The following is a 23901-nucleotide window of genomic DNA, read 5'->3' on the forward strand; positions in this document are numbered from 1 at the left end:
AGGAATTGAATTAATTGATTTTCATGTCATCATATATGACTTTGGTATCCCTTCATATCTATAATGTTGTTAGGAATTGAATTAATTGATTTTCATGTCATCATATATGACTTTGGTATCCCTTCATATCTATAATGTTGTTAGGAATTGAATTAATTGATTTTCATGTCATCATATATGACTTTAGTATCCCTTCATATCTATAATGTTGTTAGGAATTGAATTAATTGAGTTTCATGTCATCATATATGACTTTGGTATCTCTTCATATCTATAATGTTGTTAGGAATTGAATTAATTGATTTTCATGTCATTATATATGACTTTGGTGTCCCTTCATATCTATGATGATGTCATAAATTGATTTAATTGACTTTGAAGTCATCAATTATGAGTTTGGTGCCCCCTTCACATGTATAATATTGTCAGTAATTGAATTATTTGACTTTGATGTCATCAGATATGAGTTTGGTGTCCATTCATATATATAATGTTGCTTCAAAATAAGGAGAAATAAATTATAGGATGGTCTTTTCTACCAATATAAATATAACTTGCCATTCTTTAAATGAGAAAAGTTGATGATTAGTTAGAATTACTGACATTATATAGACATTGATGATTCATTAGAATTACTGACATTATAGAGACATTGATGATTCAGTAGAAATACTGACATAGAGATATTGATGATTTATTACAATTACTGACATTATAGAGACATTGATGATTCATTAGAATTACTGATATTGTAAGGACTTTGATGATTCATTAGAATTACTGACATTATAGAGACATTGATGATTCATTAGAATTACTGACATTATAGAGAAATTGATGATTCATTAGAATTACTGACATTATAAAAACATTGATGATTCATTAGAATTGCTAACATTATAGAGACATTGATGATTTATTAGAATTACTGACAGAGACATTGATGATTCATTAGAATTACTGACATTATAGAGACATTGATGATTCATTAGAATTCCTGACATCATAGAGAAATTGATGATTCATAAGAATTCCTGACATCATAGAGACATTGATGATTCATTAGAATTACTGATATTATAGGGACATTGATGATTCATTAGAATTACTGACATTATAGAGACATTGATGATTCATTAAAATTACTCACATGATAGGGACATTGATGATTCATTAGAATTACTGACACTATAGAGACACTGATGATTCATTAGAATTACTGACATTATAGAGACATTGATGATTCATTAGAATTACATTATACAGACATTGATGATTCAATAGAAATACTGACATTATAGAGACATTGATGATTTATTACAATTATTGACATTATAGAGAAGATGATGATTCATTAGACATTATAGAGACATTGATGATTCATTAGAATTCCTGACATAGACATTGATGATTCATTAGAATTATGGACATTTTAGAGATGTTGATGATTCATTAGAATTCCTGACATTATAGAGAAGTTGATGATTCATAAGAATTATGGACTTTATAGAGAAATTGATGATTCATTAGAATTATGGACTTTATAGAGAAATTGATGATTCATTAGAATTATGGACATTAAAGAGACATTGATGATTCATTAGAATTATGGACATTATACAGACATTGATGATTCATTAGAATTATGGACATTATACAGACATTGATGATTTGTTAGAATTCCTGTCATTATAGAGAAGTAATAATAATAATAATAATGCTTTATTTATAAAGGGTAACTCATTAGTCAAGGACTATTCTTCCTTGAGGCCCTCTTAAGGAGAGTATAATAATGCACATTATATGAAGATAGCAATAATTACTGTTTATTTTAAAATGTTTGGTGTTAAAATACTAACTTCCATTATCTATTAGAAACACATACGTGCTTATGATATCTCTTCTTAAATACTCTAATATTTTCAGTAGATTTTACATGTAGTGGAAGCTTGTTCCACGGAACTGTACCTGAGTATTGGAAGCTCTTTTCAAATTGTTCTGTTCTTGGTTTTGGTATTAGAAGGTTTCCATGTGATATTGATCTCATCTGGTATTGTGTTGAAAAAGGCCTGAATAAGTCCTGAAGATACTCTGGTGCAGTTCCATGCAGACATTTATATAAAACATTGATGATTCATTAGAATTATGGACATTATAGAGAATCTTATGTTACGTGTTTAGGCTTGAATAAACACCAACACAAGAAAGAGTGAAAACAATAAGCTTTGAAAAATTTAACAAATAATTTATTTCCCTGGAAAAATACTGTAACAGTAAAAAAATAAAAACCTAGTTTTAAGAATCAAATCCAAAAATAATCCACAAATAAAATTTTAGAAGTCAGAATAATGAAATGTTCTAATGAATTCAAGTTTGAGTCCAGAGGATGAATCCAAGATGGAAGGTGATGACATATGCTGTATCCGGTACAGTGTTGTTATCTACAGTTCCTTGCAGAAACACAAGAAATAATCCTTTGGAATCCAAATGATTTGAATACACATTAAAATGTCATTTCCAAAATGACACAACAAAAGAAACACCTTTATGTCCCAGTGTTTAGAAGCCCAGCTTAGAGATCTCTATCTAAGCAATGGTTTAAAACTTGAATATCATGCAAAACAGATGCCCAGATAAGGGTCACATGATCATGTTTATGTCATATAGCATGGCACTGAAAAGAACCAATCATTTTACTCAAAGAATAAAATATAAAAAAGTTGTTTACTTCAGTAAAGCTATTCACAAGCCAAGGGTCAAGTATTCAATACAGCCTCGATCTCACTCTTGTTGTTCCAACAATAAAAATAAATTTTAAAAACTTTTTGACTTGACTGTTACTAATTTTGAATTAAGTTCAGGAACTAGGCCAGCCTTATGTTTACAAAAATGAATAGTCAAGGTCAAACTATTAGTAACAGAACTACATTATTTTGACATATAATGAAATTAAAAAATAAAAAGATTTTAAAACTTACAGACAATTAAATCAGATATAAATTAAATCAAATATAGATAACAAGAAGCTGAAGATTCATTAGAATTACTGACATTATAGAGACACTGATGATTTGCTAGAATTACTGACATTATAGAGACATTGATGATTTGCTAGAATTACTGACATTATAGAGACATCGATGATTTGCTAGAATTACTGACATTATAGAGACATTGATGATTTGCTAGAATTACTGACATTATAGAGACATCGATGATTTGCTAGAATTACTGACATTATAGAGACATTGATGATTTGCTAGAATTACTGACATTATAGAGACATCGATGATTTGCTAGAATTACTGACATTATAGAGACATCGATGATTTGCTAGAATTACTGACATTATAGAGACATTGATGATTTGCTAGAATTACTGACATTATAGAGACATTGATGATTTGCTAGAATTACTGACATTATAGAGACATTGATGATTTGCTAGAATTACTGACATTATAGAGACATCGATGATTTGCTAGAATTACTGACATCGTAACTATATGACTGAAAAATTGTTCAAGCTACTTTTAAAAAATCCAAATCGCACACACACCCTTGGATGCATATACATTGTGATAGATTCTCTTGGTTGCAGGTACACTTTGTAATAGATTCCCTTGGTTGCATATACGCTCAGTATTAGATTCCCTTGGTTGCATTAGATTCCCTTGGTTGCATGTAAACTGTGTAATAGATTCCCTTGGTTGCATATACACTGTGTATTGTTGTCATGAAGTTCAGATCAGTTAGAGTCATCACTTTGTGTACCACTGTTCTCTTAAAGAGGCAGGGGAATGCAGTAATCCTTGTGTTTGTCCATCTGTCTGTCCATGTGATCATCCATTCTGCCATCCATCAGTAGTTACCACAACTAGATCCACAACTTTTGATGGATTGCCATGAAACTTGCTTTAAAACATTATGATAGCACCTGAAGATGTTCATATCAAGCAATCATTTTAAAGTGTGGTAGATTTGTGTCTGTGTTGCTGGGTGTGCATGGTACACAGATGAATATGGTGGATTTGTGTCTGTGTTGCTGGGTGTGCATGGTACACAGATGAATATGGTGGATTTGTGTCTGTGTTGCTGGGTGTGCATGGTACACAGATGAATATGGTGGATTTGTGTCTGTGTTACTGGGTGTGCATGGTACACAGATGAATATGGTGTGTCTTTTTAGCCAATGATGATTTATTGAACAATATACTATTAATTGGTATGAATGATCTGAGCCTAGTAAATATATTCTGTTTTTGTCTTTGTTATTCCTTTTTGTAGAAATGTATTCCCCTCATCCTCTATGAATTCAACATTCATGATTAGAGAAAAACTTTGTCACATACACCAATATGTAAGATAAATAATTGATGTAAATATATTATCCTATTATGTAAGACTATTAAGGGAAAATTTGCAGCTTGTGTATTGGTAGCTGGCATGTTTGGAATAATCTGTCATTGCATTTTTCTGTGGATATTTCCATCACTGAATTAGGTTACATAGTGTTGGTTCATATATGCATGTATCAAAGCATGTTTTCCCTCAAAATTATCTTATTTGTAGAGCCAATTATCTGTAGAGTTTTATAAAGGCTGACTTAAGATTGCTGTATTATATTTTGGCATTTTCTGTCTCATAATATTTGCTTGACTGGTCCATAAGTTTGTAATGGTTGGATATATTTTCCTGAGACACTGCCTTATAATGACTTGACGTTGTGTTGCATACAATAGCATGTCCCATTTCTAAAAATGAAGTTGTGGCAAGAAAAATGTAATTCTTTGACCTGGATCCATGTCCAGACTATAATTTTTGGTGCACTGGAGATATTTTAATGAAATGTTAGCCAATTATGAATCATGTATAGACATTATGTCACAGTGTGCTAAATTCTTGCCATTTGACCCAGTTGTCAGATTTAGGGCAACTTAAGGATACAGCTAGACCATGACTGGAAAAGATTTTTTAAATTTATTTTCATAAAAGTTATTTGCATGCTCTACACATTTCAGTTGAAGACATTAAAGATGTCTTGTCCAACCTAGGTAAGGCTTTTACACATGATGGGTGCAATGTAGAGCTGTAACTTTTGCAATCTAGAATGAATTTTGTTTTTGTCAAATCACATTAGCTGTCTACAGCAGGGACAACATTCACTTAGATATAGTTCAGTGTTTGAGGATGTTAGTTAAAATCCTTGATTTCAATGTAGCTTGAAAATTCATTGGAATATTAGATGAAGTGTTGCATTTTAATACTGGGGAGACTATCACACAGAATGTAGCTTTACAATCTATTGATAGATATTGTTGACAGATATTAAATCACAATAGTGTAGCTCTGGACAGATTTAGTATCACACTTTTTCTATTAACTTAGGATTTGTTGTAACTAACATATCTTTTCTTAGTAAGCATTCACTTGCTCTCTTGTAGTTGTAGTAACAGCACATCACATCCAGCTTCAACATTTTCATGGCAAATCATTTATGTCATGATTTGTTGCTAACCATTTCTTTCAAGGTATTTTGCTGGTGCATGTTTTCATTTCAACATAGGTAACAATGATATTGATCCATGTTGGACATTAAAGTAAATTTGACCATTTTATTTTCTTTGCCTATCAGTCAGAATTCTACTATCTTAGCATTTTTTCTCTAATGAAATTATTGTACACTTATCCATGAATGACTTTTAAAGAACATTTTTGTGTTTCATGTGCAATTCAGATTTTTCCTTTGTAATAAATGGAGGTGTGATTTAGTATAGACACAAAATGGACATTGTACTGTTTGTTTAAAGCATGCCACATTAATGCTATGATGGTTTCTCATTGGTGTCTACACATTGTCATTGGTGTCTGCACAGTCTCATTGGTGTCTACAGTTTCATCGGTGTCTACACATTTTCATTGGTGTATGCACAGTTTCATTGGTGTCTACACAGTCTCATTGGTGTCTACAGTTTCAATGGTGTCTACACAGTTTCATTGGTGTCTACACAGTTTCATTGGTGTCTACACAGTCTCATTGGTGTCTGCACAGCCTCATTTGTGTCTGCACAGTCTCATTGGTGTCTACAGTTTAATCAGTGTCTGCACAGTCTCATTGGTGTCTACAGTTTCATTGGTGTCTATACAGTCTTGTTGGTGTCTACAGTTCCATTGGTATATACACAATCTACAGTCTCCAGACATTTTTAATATATCTCATAACAGACTGATTTCTTTGTCTTTGTAAATTTTTTATAGTTGTTTTGGAAATAACACTTTTCCTTATTTCACAATGTCAGCCATATTCATCATGCAGTTATCCTGCTTTTCAAATGCTATGATGGTGACACATTTTCTCAGTTATTTTGCTGATGGAAAATATTGGCTTGTAATGTAATGATTTTACCTTTTTTCCTTTATCATTACAGTGTGTGCCTTTTACTGGTTACCCTCACCTCCTTGGCACTCTATAGCCAGGATAGTACTGATATGCCATCTATACATACATACATACATACATACATACATACATACATACATTCTTTATTGGGGGCCCCGAGTGGCCGAGTGGTCTAAAGCGCTCTCCATTACGGATCACTGCCATCTCACCTCTGTCTGTGTGGGTTCGAGTCTCGGATTCAGCCAATGTGGGTATGTGAGAAAGCTTGCCAGTAGCTTCTTGTGGGTCGGTGGTTCTTTCCATGGGTTTTCCCAGGTTCTTCCTCCACCATTAATACTGGCCACCATGTATAGCCTATCGTGTGCTGAAAAATGGTGTTAAACCCTACAACAACAACAACAACAACAACAACATTCTTTATCTGCATAACACATTGAAATTTTGTTCTTTGATGTTTTAATAACTCTGTTACATTTTGCCTTCTTAAGATGGATCACGCCACACAAATTACTCTCCAGTGCTGATATTTTGTTTCGCCCTCTTAACATGGAGCAAGCCACAAAAATTACTTTCCAGTGCTGATATTTTGTTATGCCCTCTTAAGATTGAGAAAGCCACACAAATTACTTTCCATTGCTGATATTTTGTTATGCCCTCTTGAGATGGAGCAAGCCACAAAAATACTTTCCAGTGCTGATATTTTGCTATGCCCTCTTACGATGGAGAAAACAACACAAATTACTTTCCATTGCTGATATTTTGTTATGTTGATCATATATTTGTAGTCTATTTAAGCTGATTTCAAAATGTTAAATCCAAAATTAATAAACAACTAATTTCAGGCACACAAATTTTTTCACCATCCAGCATATATTCAGACTCTCTAGTTAATTAGCCTCATGTTCAGACTGTCTCATAATCTACAATACATCCAGTCTTGTTTTCCAGATGGACTGTCCTATGATCACATTTGTTTAATCTAATGAAAAATGTTGCAATTAAATATGCTTAAACCAGTCTTAATAAACATGTGATTTAGACAACAATTAAGTGTCCTTAAACCAGTCATAATGAATTTAGGCAGCAATTATGTTTAAACCAGTCTTAATGACCATGTGATTTAGACAGCTGCTTAGAATGAATAGATTTTCCTAGGAATGTTTCATTATTTCTTTCTGTATTAGTCTTGAGTTAATGGACATCTGATGATAAAGAACAAAATAAGCAGGTCCTTTGAGTGTCTGCTAAACAATGTAAGACTGTTTGATTATTTGGACTAAAACAGGTGTGGCAAAACCATATCCATTTTCATACTTACTTTTGTGGATAACACTTTGAGAATATTTTGACTACTCCAGAATCATGTTGTTGTACATCAAGTTTTTTTCTTCATTTATTCCAAACTCAATAAGACAGCCATTAGAAATGGTTCACATTCTCATTTCTTTATTAAGCAAATTATTTACTTGAATTATTTACAGGGGAAGATTCTGTGAAGAATGTGTCAGTGCCACTAGACATTCCCAATAGTTTGGCAACACTGTATGATGCATTTGAGAAAGCTCATTACACATCCAGGGCATTACACCATAGCCGTAAACTTATGGTCCTTTATCTGGCCTCCCAACAGAATGGTAAGTCAGGTACAAATATAACAGTGTAATCTTATTGGCTAAAAAAGGGCAGGAGGAAGATATTATATTTACCTTTACTTTATATGAAAGCACTTTTGTCACATTTTGGATTAGTATAAATATTATAACAAATGATTGGATAAAAATGGAATTATATTTGAACACCTATTTTTAATATTTTTATTTAAAATCAATATATCTTTGAAAACTTGATTGAATATGATTGGCAGAGTACATGACTTTAAACGTAAGAGTGAAAAATTGGTTGGGGATTATTCCTTATGGCTGCTGTCATAATGTATGTAGTTTAGCAAAGATTAATTTTAGAATGATTTAAACACAAATTTCAAGTGAGTCTTTTTACATTAATCATATGTTTTGGCTAAAGCAGAGTAAATACAGCAATATATGTTTTTGGACCCATAAATTCAAATCAAAGGTGTGACAAGTCAATCATGGTGTCTATCCATCCATCCATATGCTCTCTCTATGTGTGTGAAATGTTTTTTAATGACTAAATTTACTTTTTGTTGCTTATAGATCCAGAGAGTTAAATTTATAGAAAGCTTGATGCAAGATAATACTATTTCAGACATAGAGTTGTAAAATGAATGGAGCAGGCAGTTACACAATATGGACTCATCAGCCACTGTCTCAGAATTCAAGACTAACAAATAATAAAGGATAAATATGGGACTTCTATGAATAAATTTTGCTTAAAATAAAAACAACAAATATATTAGGTACTGAGCATTGATTTACAGAAGGATGTGGCAACAGATATAGCAGGTATTGTGGATTAATTTCTACAAGGGTGTGGTAACAGATACAACAGGTATGGTAAATGATTTCTACAAGGGTGTAGCAACAAGATTCAGTATGTACTGTGAATTCATTTATTTTCAATGCTGTCAGCTTTTGTGGTTTGTGAAAAATGACATTTTTGTCAGCATTAAAATTTACAGATTGTGGACGCAATCCTTTTGTTTTTACATAAGGTTTGTAGTTTGTTGCATCTGTGATGTTTAGCTTCCACAAAATCAGCAAAAATAATAAATGCACAGAAGTAATAAATCTTGAAAAAACCAATATAGTGGTCAGAGGGCATTGTATGATTTATAGTGAATATGATGGTCAGAAGACATTGTATGATTTACAGTGAATGTGTGTGTGTTTGATTTAGATTTTTAATGTAGCTCTAATGATTTTTCAGTCATATTGCTACAATGTCTGCATTGTGGCAGTTTATAGTGATTTCTAGCACTGGGGCATCATGCCACAATCATGTAGCATGATGTCCCATCTAGTCACATTATCCTGACACCAGGCTGACCAGTCCTAACACTAACCTCTTAATGCTGTATGCCATGCAAGGCAGCTGTTAGTACCATTTTTGTAAGTCTTTGGTATGGCTCTGCCAGGGATCAAACCCACGACCTCCTGCATGCAGGTTGAATGCTCTAACCACTAGGCCACTGGAGCAGTTCTACAGTGAATATGATGGTCACAAGGCATTGTATGATTTACAGTGAATATAATGGTAACAAGGCATTGTATTATTTAAAGTGAATATGAGAGTCACAAGGCATTGTATTATTTACAGTGAATATGAGGGTCACAAGGCATTGTATGATATTTAACTCATTATAATCATGAGGCATTGAATGATTTTAAAATCAGTATGATAATCACAAGGCATTGTATAATTTTAAAGTCATTATTGTGATCACAAGGCATTGTGTGATTTTAAAGTCATTATTGTGATCACAAGGCATTGTGTGATTTTAAAGTCATTATTGTGATCACAAGGCATTGAATGATTTTAATGTTATTATTTTGATTACAGGCATTGTAGGTTTTAGATTCAGTATGATAATCACAAGACATTGAATGATTTTAATGTTACTATTGTGATTACAAGGTGTTGAATGATTTTAAATACATTATTGTGATCACAAGGCATTGTATGATTTCAAAGTACTTATTGTGATCACAAGGCATTGTATGATTTTAAAGTCATTATTGTGATCACAAGGCATTGAATGATTTTAATGTTATTATTGTGATTACAAGGTGTTGAATGATCTTAAATACATTATTGCGATCATAAGGCATTGCATGAATTTGAGGTCAGTATGCAATCACAAGGCATTGAATGATTTTAAAGTCATTATTGTGATCACAAGACATTGTCTGATATTAGATTCATTATGATAATCACAAAGCATTGAATGATTTTAATGTTATTATTGTGATCACAAGGTTTTGAATGATTTTAAATACATTATTGTGATCATAAAGCATTGAATGATTTTGAGGTCGGTATGCAATCACAAGACATTGTCTGAATTTAAAGTCATTATAGTGAACACAAGGCATTGTTGTTGTTGTTGTTGTTGTTGTTGTAGGGTTTAACGCCATTTCTCAGCACATGATAGGCTATACATGGTGGCCAGTACTAATGGTGCAGGAAGAACCCAGAAAATCCCTGAAAGAACCACTGACCCTCAAGAAGCTACTGGCAAGCTTTATCACATACCCACATTGGCCGAATCTGAGACTCGACTCACACAGACAGATGTGAGATGGCTGTGATCCATGATGGAGAGCGCTTTAGACCACTCAGCCACTCAGAGCCCCCACAAGGCATTGTATGATTTTAGAGTCATTATAATGATCACAAGGCATTTAATGATTTTAAAGTCATTGTGATCACAAGGCATTGTATGATTTTAAAGCCATTGTGATCACAAGGCATTGTATGATTTTAAAGTCAATATGATAATCACAAGGCATTGAATGATTTTGAAGTTATTATTGTGATCACAATGCATTGTATGATTTTAAAGTTAATATTGTGATCACAATGCATTGTATGATTTTAAAGTTATTATTGTGATTACAAGGCATTGTATGATTTTAAAGTCAGTATTATAATCACAAGGCATTGAATGATTTTAAAGTCATTGTGATCACAAGGCATTGTATGATTTCAAAGTCATTATTGTGATCACAAGGCATTGTATGATTTTAAAGTCAATATGATAATCACAAGGCATTGCATGATTTTAAAGTTATTATTGTGATCACAAGGCATTGTATGATTTTAAAGTCAATATGATAATCACAAGGCATTAAATGATTTTAAAGTTATTATTGTGATCACAATACCTCTGTTCATTGCATTATTCAATGCCCAGTCAGTAGGACCACCAGAAAAGCGCACAGAAATAGTTAATTTTATCAACGACCAGAATATTGACATATTTTTCCTGACAAAAACATGGCTAAAAACATAAGGTGATGAGTCCAAGTGTGCAGATCTAACACCAACTGGTTACTCCATCAAGTCGTTCCCCTGTAATTCTCGCAGAGGTGGAATTGCTGTCATCACAAAGAACTCCATGATAAAATGTCTTAACCACACCACAACATTCAATTTTGACCACACATTGTTTGAACTAGTCCAAACCACACTCACATTGGAGCAATGGTCAGTCCAATTTTTCTGCCTATACCACCCTCCTCCTAGTAAAAAAAAACAAGCTGGCTGACTCTCTCTTTTTGGAGCAGTTTCCAAATCTCCTTGACTATGGAAATTCGATAGGTGGCAACCTGATTATTCTTGGAGATTTCAACTTTCACTTTGATTGTCCCTGAAACTCAAATACATCAAAACTCATAGATTCCATTAATGTTTTCAACCTCAAACAGTCAGTTAACCAACCCACTCATAAAAATGGACACATTTTAGACTGCAGAGTATCAATTCAGAAGTGTTCTCCATGGTATAGCAGTGTTAGAAACCAGCTTCGCACTGCTAAAAGAGACTGCCGCAAAGCTGAGAGGCTCTGGCTTTCCACCAGACTCACTAGTCATAAGCAAATCTATGAATCCGCTAAGAAGAATGTCACAAATATAGTCCATGCAGTGAAATCAGCCCACTACACTACTAAGATCATGGAAAGTTCCAGCTGCAAAGAGCTCTTCGAGATTACTAACAAGCTAATGTCAAGGAACAAATCTACACCACTTCCAACTACCTTCTCTCCAGTCGACCTTCCGGACATGTTTGCAAATTTCTTCTGTGACAAAGTACAAACCATTAGAGTTAAGCTTGACACCACAATTTCAATTGACTCGTCACCATATAGTTGGGATACAGCATTCATATAAAAAAATCTTAGAAAAGGTTGTTCTAATCCAGCTTGTATCTCATCTAAATTCAAACAGTCTTTTTAGCAATGTACAATCTGCATATCACCCTTACCACAGTACTGAAACTACTCTTCTGAAAGTAGTTAATGACATTTCTCTCTGTGTTGGGTAACGGAAAGATTACAGTCCTCACCCTCCTTGATTTGTCTGCAGCTTTTGACACAATAGAACATGATATATTACTTCACCATCTCCAGCATGTATTTGGCATTCATGATACAGCCTTACTGTGGTTCAAGTCCTACTTGGTCAACAGGACACAAATTGTATCTGCAAATGGAATACACTCCAGCCCAGTTGATCTATGTTGTGGTGTTCCATAAGGGTCTGTTCTTGGACCTGTTCTCTTCATTCTGTACACTCAATCACTCTCAAGTGTCATAGATCATCATCCAGTGTCTCACCAATTGTACACTGATGACACCCAAATATACAAATCTAGCCACCCAGCTGAAGTTGATGCTACCATCCAAGGTGTAGAGAGGTGCATTTCTGATGTGAAATCATGGATGACATGTAACAAGCTGCAGAGGAATGATGATAAAACTGAGGCCATTCTGATCACAACACAAAGACTTTCTCATTCACATCCTTTACCTCAAACAATAAATATCAGCAGCACCAACATTAAATTCACACAATCAGTATGAAACCTAGGTGTTACTCTGGACAGTACTCTCACACTGCACCAACATGTCATGAAGATATACAAATCTGCATACCTTGAGCTGAGACGCATCAGCTCAATTTGCAAATATCTTTCAGTTGATGCCACTAAAACACTTGTGTGTTCATTAGTACTTTCAAGACTGGACTATTGTAACTCAATTCTGTCTGGTTCATCTCAATATCTGCTCCAGAAACTTCAAAAAGTTAAAAACACAGCTGCTCGGATCATATTTAGAGTACCACAATCAGAGCACAACTCCCCGCTGCTCTGTACCCTACACTGGCTATCCATTTGATCCAGAATCAAACACAAAATTTGTTCTCTGTGCTACGTTTCACTGTCGGACTCTAGTCCAACATACCTATCTGACCTCACTCATGTGTACACACCAGCAAGATACTTACGCTCCTCTTATGACAATCATATACTCATTATTCCCACTATGAAAACAAAGTCATATGGACAGCATTCTTTTGCATACCAAGGCCCAGCAACGTGGAATGAATTGCCCACTGAACTTAGACACAAAGACACAGTGATCATATTCAAGAGGGCTCTCAAAATTCTCTTATTTCGACTGCAAGAGCAAACTCAAAGACTAATAATGCTTCCTACCTTAAATATTCTCAGCATGTTTTTTTAATGTTTTCTAATTTCATGGTGTTTGTTTTTGTAATCATATCATTATATGTTTTTTATCTTATAGGTGTTGTCTAATGTTGTAAAGTGCTTAGAGCTTCTAAAGATTAGGCGCTATGCAAAGTCCTCATTATTATTATTATTATCACAAGGCATTGTCTGATTTTAATGTTTAGAGGCTACAGTCATTGTGGACAGACTTGAATTTCATTATTTTATAAGTTAGATGCCATAGTCATCCAAATCTTAAAGATTGAGTTTATGATCATTGTTTTCTTCCAGGTGTTGATGGGTTAAGCCGACAGCCCTCCAGAGTAGAGTTTATTCCCAACACTGGCCGCCCACAGCCCACCATGCCCCCAGATATCAGTCAAGAACAGTACTTTGATCCAAGTGATATTGTAACCACTTCAATACCCAAATCTCAGATTGGAATTGTTCTCAGCTCCTATGAGAAAACAATAGGTGTGGTACTAAAGCTAGGATTTAATTTGTATAATATTTTAAAAAATTCATAGGCTTGAAACTTTTTACACATAGTTGATCATTGAGGTTGTAGTTATCATTTAATTTTAATATTTGTATATGTACGTCAATAAATTGGCTTAAATGAGAATCTGATTTGAATTAAATATTGCTTTTGCAGGACTGCATGTCAGGCTATTTGCTACGTTTTCTTCATTTACATACAGGTGGAATGACATCATTGTTAAAAATCAGCACCTGGCTTTTTTACTAATAATTTTCAGGTCCAGTTGATAATCACTTGAAGCAACTGGTCTCTGTGGCAAGCTCGAAATGTTACAATCTTATGAAAAGCAAATCTAGAGGTATTGGTTTTTTAGGTCAGAGATAAATTTAGGAATAGCTGTGTAATTTATTTAGTTATTCAGCAACAATTCTGTTATTATTGTTGGCATGTACAGTAGTCTATCTATTGATCTTTTTTATTGCCTAAATATATTTCTTTGAAGAAGCACATGCATTTGTTTGACATTTTTTAATACTGCGTCAAGCTGGCTACATAAATGCCATTTATGGCAATTATCCCAGGTTGAATGCTCTGCTACAGCTATGATTCATAGGTACTATAGTTTCCTCTGTCTCAGAGATCACTCACTGTGTCTGTTAGATCTTTGTTGTTAATTTAGTTGTTATATAATTAAAAATGCAAGGGACATAAAAATTTCCAATAAATAAGTAGTCTGGCAATTTTGTTGGCAATTTCTAACCAACCAACAGAGTTGCCAGTTGTAAAACACAGACCTCACTATTATCTATTTTTCTTGTATGAGATTTTGTTCTTATCTATTTTAATTGCAACTTGTTGTAACATGGACTTTATTCAAGTTAAACTTTTGTGTGCTACTCTTCCATTTCTGGTGCCTTGTTTTTAGATAAATTGGATTTATTCAACAGCTGGAAAATCACTGCAACAGAAATTTATTTATTATTTGGATCTTTTTCAGAAATGTTGCTTGCCAAGAATCAGAAGGATCTGGCAGCACAAGCCATGCATGAACTTGGCAACCTTCACTTTCATACCGGGAGTATAAGGTAATGTAATAATGTAATAATGTAATAAGGGATGTCTGCTACCTCATTATTCTTTTGCCCAAGACAATTTACTCCATGTACAATACAATTAGGTACTAAGAAAAGTGTACCTGGCTGGGCTGTTGTAGCTAAAAATTGACAGAAAGGCTATTTGGGTACTACTTTCTTTATTGGGCTATTGAGTGCATCATGGAAAATCAAATCGTTGCTCAGTTATAAGAGGTAGAAAGTTTTCCTAGCACACACTGCACAAGGATTAGAGCTTTGTTTAGTATGACTGCTTCCTCTGACACTTAGTAGAGGGGCTGATATGTCACTTAATACACTAATCAAGTGGTAATGAAGTTCAGTTCTGCTGTAAGTTGTAATAAAGGGAGTGGCACAAGTCCCCATGTAATGGATTTTTGGTAATGTAAATTCCATACTAATTCAGATAAAAGATACAGATGATGATACATTTCAACCAGTTTATATCATACACATGCTAAAACATGGCCCTGCTTCCATTGGGTATTATGCATCCATTGTGTATTATGCATTCATTGTGTATTATACATTCATTGCATACCTGTCAACATTTGCTGTTTTCATCTTGTTCTCAAAGGCCCATAAATCAATATCAAGCAAACATAGCAGACAGCATCTCAACTAGAAAGCCATTCAAGTTTCTGAAAATGATGCTGATCTGCCATAAAGCATGTCTACCATTATTAAAATATAAAAACCTGTGAACAACTTCATTTCTAAAACCTATAAACAGCATTTGACCAAATCTGACAGAGAGCATGTTGGCATGAAGACCATTCAAGCTTGTGATACATTACCTGATTGCAATACATTAGAAGTATGTCCACTGCAAATCCAGTCATCCAAAGCTTTAAAAAAAGCATTACAACCATCTTGGATTATTTAGCAAGAACAGAGTTTAAAGTTCATCTGCTAAAAATGTTAGTTAGCTCCAGACCCATTGTCACCCATGGCATCACAACTAGACTGGTATCTCATTGCACTACTCTTGGGACTAGTTTTGACATGGTATTGAGGCCAAACTGGACCAGACATGAATCATTTTGGTTACTTGATATGGTGATCTTTCCCTATATAGCCAGAACCAGACACTGCCCTAGGACACCAACTTGCCCAGGATTGCTGTCAACAATTGGCAGTACAGTGATTTTGCCCATTATAACCAGTACTGTCCCTCAACTTTGGACTGTAACCAGCTCTGAACTACATTATAACCAGTACTGTCCCTCAACTTTGGACTGTAACCAGCTCTGAACTACATTATAACCAGTACTGTCTTCAACTTTGGACTGTAACCAGCTCTGAACTACATTATAACCAGTACTGTCTTCAACTTTGGACTGTAACCAGCTCTGAACTACATTATAACCAGTACTGTCTTCAACTTTGGACTGTAACCAGCTCTGAACTACATTATAACCAGTACTGTCTTCAACTTTGGACTGTAACCAGCTCTGAACTACATTATAACCAGTACTGTCTTCAACTTTGGACTGTAACCAGCTCTGAACTCTCTCAATTCCAGCCCTTGTGGAGTCTGACCAGATGACTCTGATTTCCAGGACTGGATTTGGTGATCTTTACTGGCATAGCCAGTACAGGCTTCTATACATGAAGAGTGCCCTGGCAATCATACCCATGTCCACTGAAATAGATACCCGGGTTGGATTTTGGATTTATAACAGAACACTTTTCATGGTGATACAAATACAGTGTTTATTGATGAATGACTCAAATGAAAAAAGAATTATGATTTATATGTGCTTGTATAAGATTCAAATATTTGACTAATTAACACAATCCTCATGAACCTAATAATGTAACATAAATATGAATACAAGTAAATGACCTTACATAGTACAAGGACAAAGGTTAATGATTCACAGTAATTTCACATGATGAAAAGAATGATGTGTTTTACTCAAATAAAGAAAATGATGTACTTTACTGATAAAGTAAAATGATGTATTCACTCCAACAGTGAAAAATGAGGTACTTTACTCAAATAGTAAAATGATGAAATGATGGGACAGATATCATACAAAATGTCTTTGCAGTCCCAAAATACTGGGTATAACAAACCCCAAAATTAGCTCAAGGCTAAAAGATTACATGTATGGAGTTACGCAAAACACTCCGTCACTAGCACACTTGGCTACCAGTCACACTGGTTAATCATGGAGTCAGCATCACAGGTAGTCACTGACCACCATACAGTTCCTTGGTCAATCAAGCAATCAGTGCCCACCCATCGGTCAGCAATGCCCAATCACCTGCTACTCGACCAGCAACACACTGTTCAATCAGTTGCATGGCCTCCATTCAAACAGCTCCATCATCAGCTCCACAGCCACTATGGCCAGCTTTTGTGGTCAACTCTACAGCTGGTTCCCCATCAACCCTGACCACCCTGACTGCCATGGTCAGCTCCACAGCTGCCATGGTCAGCTCTGATCACCATGGTCAGCTCCGATCAACTCAAAATAAATCTAAAACTGTGCACTAAGAATGACATGGGCATATATGATAACATGTAATAAAGTTATACATGGTAAGCTATACAAATTACATTATTGGCACAAAATTACAAAACAATGAACTGGTTCAGAAGGGAACCTACTGGTGTCCAATAAGAATCCTATTGTACTAAATATTTCTTAATAAAATGCAACTTTATTGCCAATATAAATCTTTTGCTAAGTCACATACAAGAATAAAAAATATTGACATACTCTATGCAAGCCAGAGTTACATAGAAGATATACAAAAATAAACATGATAGAACAATCGTTATAACCTATAATATACATAAGAAATTAATAAATAACTCATATACCTCTACAGCTGATGATTTGCTCACCGACAAGATGTTCTGTAATGTAAAGATTTCGTCCTACAGTGAGGTATATATACTCTGCGTATCCTCAGTGCCTGGCTATATGGGATGTTCCTAACATAACACTCTGCAAAACTGTACAAAAGAAAACTTAAAAGTCAAGATCTACAACCAAATCACTGTTGCAAAAAAACTTCAGTTGACAAAATTTCTTCTTAAAACAAACGTAAGAAGAAAAATCGCAGTAAAAGGAAGAATAGGAAGCACTCTATAGCAAAAACTAATTCAGCTGTTACTAATTCAGTGGTCAGGATCCCAAAGTTAGAAATTATGGAGGCAGAAATAAAACTTATCGAAGGGTTTGTTTTTGTCCCCATACAAAGACATATGACAGAGGGAAGCTGAAAAAGGACACTGAAGAGTTTAGCTGCCGACTAAGACTCGAGGCCCATTTTGCCTTGCAGCCAATAAACCCATATTCAGAAAGAAAAGTAATTGGACCCCACCAAAAAGTTCAATTCCAAATCTAGAAGCCTTTATTAACTCACTTGGAACGACACTTCCAGACACATCAACCATACTAACAGATAATCTAATTTGACAAGGAAGAAACAGATGCCCTACACTCGCTAAAAAGCAGAACAGACATCATAATTAAGCCTGCATATAAGGGTTCCACTGTGTTCATTATGAATAGGGAAGACTACATCAGTGAAGCAAGTAGACAACTAAGTGACGTTAGGTTCTACCAAAAACTAGACCATGATCCAACACTGGAATATGCAAAAACCATCACTAATATTGATGAGGCATACCAAATCAGACACATAGACCAGCAAACAAGAAAATACTTAAGCCAAGAAAATCCAGGGGCAGGTAGATTTTATCTTCCACCTAAAATCCACAAGCAAGGAAACCCAGGCAGACCTATAATCTCTGGTAATGGGCATCCCACAGAAAGGAAATCAGAATATTTGGATAAATTTATGAGACCACATGTCCACAAATTACCATCCTATACTCAGGTGTAGACAGATTACCTCATAAAAAGCAAAGCAAGTGAACCATTACTGCCAGATACATTGCTTGTTTCCTTAGACGTCACATCTTGGTATAATAACATACCACACAATGAAGGGATACAGGTGTGTAGACAAGCATGGGAAACTAGAACTGTAGACATTCCACCCACATACTTCCCAGTCTTACTCCTGGAGCCTGTCCTACAACTCAATAAGGTTTGAATTTAAAGGAGAAAACTAACTCCAAATCAGTGGAACCGCAGTGGGTACAAAAATGGCCCCATCTTATGCTAATATTTTTATGGGAAAACTAGAGAATCAACTTTTAGAATCGGTTGAACTTACACTATACCAGTGGGTATGCTTTATTGTTGATATAGAAATGAAGTGGCAACATGGAAGAGAAAGTCTGGATGATTTCATATCAAAGGCAAACAACTTCCATCCCTCAATAAAATTCATGGCAGAAGTCTCCAACTTAGACCATGTTTTCCAGGACAGAACAACCAGACTGGTAGAAAACAAACTCCATAGAGACATCTACTTGAAACCAACTGACAAACACCAGTATTTCCTCCCAAGCAGCTGTCATCCAAAATCCTGCATTAGGAACATCCCATATAGCCAGGCACTGAGGATATGCAGAATTTGCTCCAACGATGAAACATTCCTAAAAAGGTCTTAAGAGCTATCTAAACATTTAATTTCCTGAGGCTACAACAAAGACCTGATTATGGAGGCAATGCTAAACAAACAAACCGTGATGATTTGCTAAAATATGGAATGAAGGAAAAGGCTGATAGGATACCATTTATCCTGACCTACCATCCAGACTACCCCAAAGTAGGTAAAATCATCAGGAAACACATGCCCATCATGGAATCGTCAGATGCACTAAATTTAATCCTCCTTAACAAACCTGTAGTAGCCTACCAGAGACCAAAAAATCTCAAGGACATCCTAGTCAGGGCCAAGCTAATGCCAATCAATAATCAAGACCCCCCTTTGTCAATCTGGCCCCTATGGCAATAGAAGGTGCAAAACCTGTCAACATATGATAAAGACCAGGACATTTTCTAGCACAGTGGCTAGAGGAAAACTAAACATACATGGTCTAAACAAAACGTGCAAAACAGATAACATAATTGATCTAAACTGAAAAGCTACACAAAAGGATCAAAGTTCATAGATCTGATTGGATGATAAAGAAGTTGTACAGAAGCCTAATCATAGAACACTTCTCCTCCCCCTAGCCACACTTTCAGTGATATAACACTTATTGCAATTGCTCACAACCCCAACTAGAGTTCCCAAATCAGGAAAGAAATGGAATTTTACTGGATTCGCCACCTTAGAACATTGAAACCAAGCGGTTTAAACCAAGAAGACTAGAAAAAGATAGCCTTGCACAAATAAAATTATCTTTTGCAGCCGACATATTTTCTTTTAAATAATTCTTGAAATTTACTTAATAGCCTACAATGACTACTATGACAATGAAATATCTGGGATATAATTTGCACTTACATAAATTTACATAAAATGACAGATGTTGTTATGACTCCTTGATTTCTAGATCAATAAAAATATTTTCCAGTATCAGCTTCAAGTTGAAATAAACTAGTTCAAACATAATACAGTTAAAGGTTTAATTCCTATAGAAACAGCCATGTCAAATTTTGCAAACATAACTGTTTTTCTGTTTTATTTGTTTGTCTTGTCTATGTTTTGTATTTGCCTTTGAGAAAGACTCATTAAAGAGTTAAAAGTGCTCAGGCTAGTTAGATACTAGTTTTGCACTGTTCGTTGTCAGTCTGTAGCATATATCTTAATCAATGCCTGACACACTTTATCCCTTGCTGGATCCAGTGCACTTGAGAGGATTGTTATTCACCATATGATTCGTATTATATATATATATATATATATATATATACTTTAGCTTTTGTGAAAGCATATGCTTTTCTCTTTTCTTGTTTGCTATCTTGATAAGCCATGACAAAGCCATTCATAGTTCACACTTCACACACACATGCCCCATTACTCAGAGCCTCACCTTGATTTTCATGTATGGATCAGAGAAACAGGAAGGGGTTCTTAAGGCAGGACAAACAGTTACCCCTCTGTCCTCCTCATCTCTTGACAATTACTCAGTTTTCATGAATCTCTAATGACAAAGACTGGGAGGCAAGGACCAGTTACATCTTTTCCCTATCAACCCTTGGCAGAAATTATGCCATGCTTTTGCTACCCTTTTCTGACTTAATAAGTATTCAACAGTTTCTGCTGAATGGAAGGGACATTGCCCTGCCAACCTGTGGGTGTTACAAGTTGTTTTGGAGAGCTACCAGATTTCAGCTCCCTTTTATCAAGGGCTATTCTCAAGATGCCTCAGAAGATCTAATCAAGTGGACAATCAGCAGCAAGAATTAACATTCTCTTATAAAAAGGGCAGTTGAGATTGCTCACTTAGTAAGCTCATCTGGATTTTACTCCAGACTTCTTCTGGTTCCAAAATCTAGTATCATACTTTATCCATTTATGGATCTAACTATCTCATCTGCTTCATTTGAACTCCTCATTCATAATGGACATACCATTGTTGCAGTCAGCATAGATCTGAGATGTTGATCTTCACATTCCTATTCATATGTTTTTCCAGAAACTCACAATGTTCACATACAGAGACACTGTCTGTTAAAAGGGTCTTCCTTTTGTTCTGAATATGACTTCCTGTCACTTCATGAGAACCAATTATAAAATGATATTGCACTTTTAAACCTCATTGGTGATGTCAGTCTACCTGGTTGATATCATGCCAAAGCACCAGATCAGTCATTGCTATATCAGGAAATAAACTTTCTCGTTTCTCTGTTGTGTTACCTTGGATTCTTTGTTAACAAGGACTAATCTAACCTCACCCCATTGAAGCATTTCATTCATTTTGACACATGGTTCTGAACCATGTTGGAGAAGTGAATGAGACAGGGTCCATTTGGTTCATTCCATATCAGTCTCCTGGAGAAGAAGGACATAATGAATATCTTTCACTCCTAGTGGGTGTTGATTTAAGGACAAAACATTCTATCTAACACCATGACTGTCATCAACTATGTCAGAAGAGGAATCAAGTCCCAGACCTCTAACCTGTGGCTTGGGTTTTCTCAGGTGTTGTTATTGATAACAAATCCACCTTCAAGTCTGCCACATCATAGGCAGACTCAGTGTCCTAGTGGATTCATTCTGAATAGTCCATTCTTCCCTTTGTCTTCAGCAGAATGTATACCTAAATTGATGTCATGATAAATTTAATACATATGTCATTTTTTTTGGTATTCTGCACATTAACTTATATAAAAAGAAACAGGTTAAAGCAATAATCGTATATGTCATGTGATGAAATGTTGATTATGTTTATTATGAACAAGATAAATGCAAATTCTTGAAGATTGTATTCTTTTTCTTTAGAGCTTCATACAAGTGGTGGGCTGATGCTTTAGATTTGATCTTGGACACTGAGGATGCACTACACACATGGAGAAAAGCATTTGGACAGTCAGCAGATATCAGTTCACACCTTCTTGATCGTTGTGGACTCTGGGGCTGTCTGATGAGTGCTGTAATCACATCAAAAATAGCACAGTGAGTTATTATTTGTACCAGATTAGAGTTAATACATGTCTGTCAGTTGTACAGTTTTTCTCAAGAGTTAATAGATGTCTGTCAGTTGTACAGTTTTTCTCAAAAGTTAATAAATGTCTGTCAGTTGTACAGTTTTTCTCAAGAGTTAATTCATGTCTGTCAGTTGTACAGTTTTTCTCAAGAGTTAATACATGTCTATCAGTTGTACAGTTTTTCTCAAGAGTTTATACATGTCTGACAGTTGTACAGTTTTTCTAGAGAGTTAATACATGTCTGTCAGTTGTACTATTTTCGTGGAAGTTATGGTAATACATATCTTTTTGTTTGTACAGTTTTCCTGGAGAGTTAATACTTGTCTGTCAGTTTTCCAGTTTTCCTGAACATTACATTTTGATGATTTCAACATGACAAATATATTTCAGATTTTTTTGTTTGCATAGATTAATTTTTCTCATTTATGATTATATACATGTAACAAATGACCAGGTAATGAAAGCTTTGTGCTGTAAATTTACTGAATTTTGAAAAACGTTTTGGCTAAACACAGATGATTGGAAGTATTTTAACTCCTGACATGTATGTCAGAGTCTCTAGTCCGTAAATGCTTCAAAAGTAATAAGAAAAAATAAAATTATTCTTTAAAAAAGTACCAGGAACCTAATGTCTGTTTAAGAAATTCTTTTTTATAGATATAATGAATTGATGAAAGTTTTGATTTATATGTTTTGCATAGAATCAAACAACAACTTTAAATTTGCATTATATTTGATGAAACCTTTCATTGACTTAAAGCTTTATCTACAAGTATAACATTTTCTCCTAGTCCGTTAGAGGTCATAGGATTAATATCTCATTTTTGATGAGGAGTATTATGCATGGTATGTATAATGTCATTGGCATTTTTAAAAAAGTTGCCTAATTAAATATGGAATGTATTTTTGTCTGGAGTTTGGATTTTAGAATTTAAGAAACAAATCTGTTTGTAGTCATCAGATTTGTACACATGCTTTTGTTCAGAAATTTGATTTGCAAGTGAATAGCAAATGGCAGTATTATGATATAAATATTTGGCAAACATTAAAATAGTCAAAGCAGTAAATAAATTAGTACATATAACATTCAGCAATTTTAAAAATGTTTTGAACAGAAAGTTTACTGTCTTTCGTTTCCATGTAGATACATTTTGACTTCTGATCTTGTGATGAGGATGGAATGCTGTTTTCTGTCTGGTTATCTCTTCAAGGTAAAGCATACTT

General features: G+C 34.6%; 1 protein-coding gene across 3 annotated transcripts in view; it reads left to right on the top strand.

The window, feature by feature from the left end:
• LOC149788472 (cilia- and flagella-associated protein 54-like) overlaps positions 1–23901 on the top strand; it is a 255451-nt gene that overhangs the window by 147604 nt on the left and 83946 nt on the right. For all 3 annotated transcript variants that reach the window (XM_089974455.1, XM_089974456.1, XM_089974457.1), the window contains 5 exons: positions 7882–8034; positions 13844–14026; positions 15031–15118; positions 22472–22645; positions 23822–23888. In XM_089974455.1, coding sequence (XP_089830581.1) covers positions 7882–8034; positions 13844–14026; positions 15031–15118; positions 22472–22645; positions 23822–23888 — 665 coding nt within the window. The remainder of the gene's footprint in view (positions 1–7881; positions 8035–13843; positions 14027–15030; positions 15119–22471; positions 22646–23821; positions 23889–23901) is intronic.

This window comes from Sinohyriopsis cumingii, chromosome 11, assembly GCF_028554795.1.
Source record: "Sinohyriopsis cumingii isolate HCF-2022 chromosome 11, ASM2855479v2, whole genome shotgun sequence".
Taxonomy (NCBI): domain Eukaryota; kingdom Metazoa; phylum Mollusca; class Bivalvia; order Unionida; family Unionidae; genus Sinohyriopsis; species Sinohyriopsis cumingii.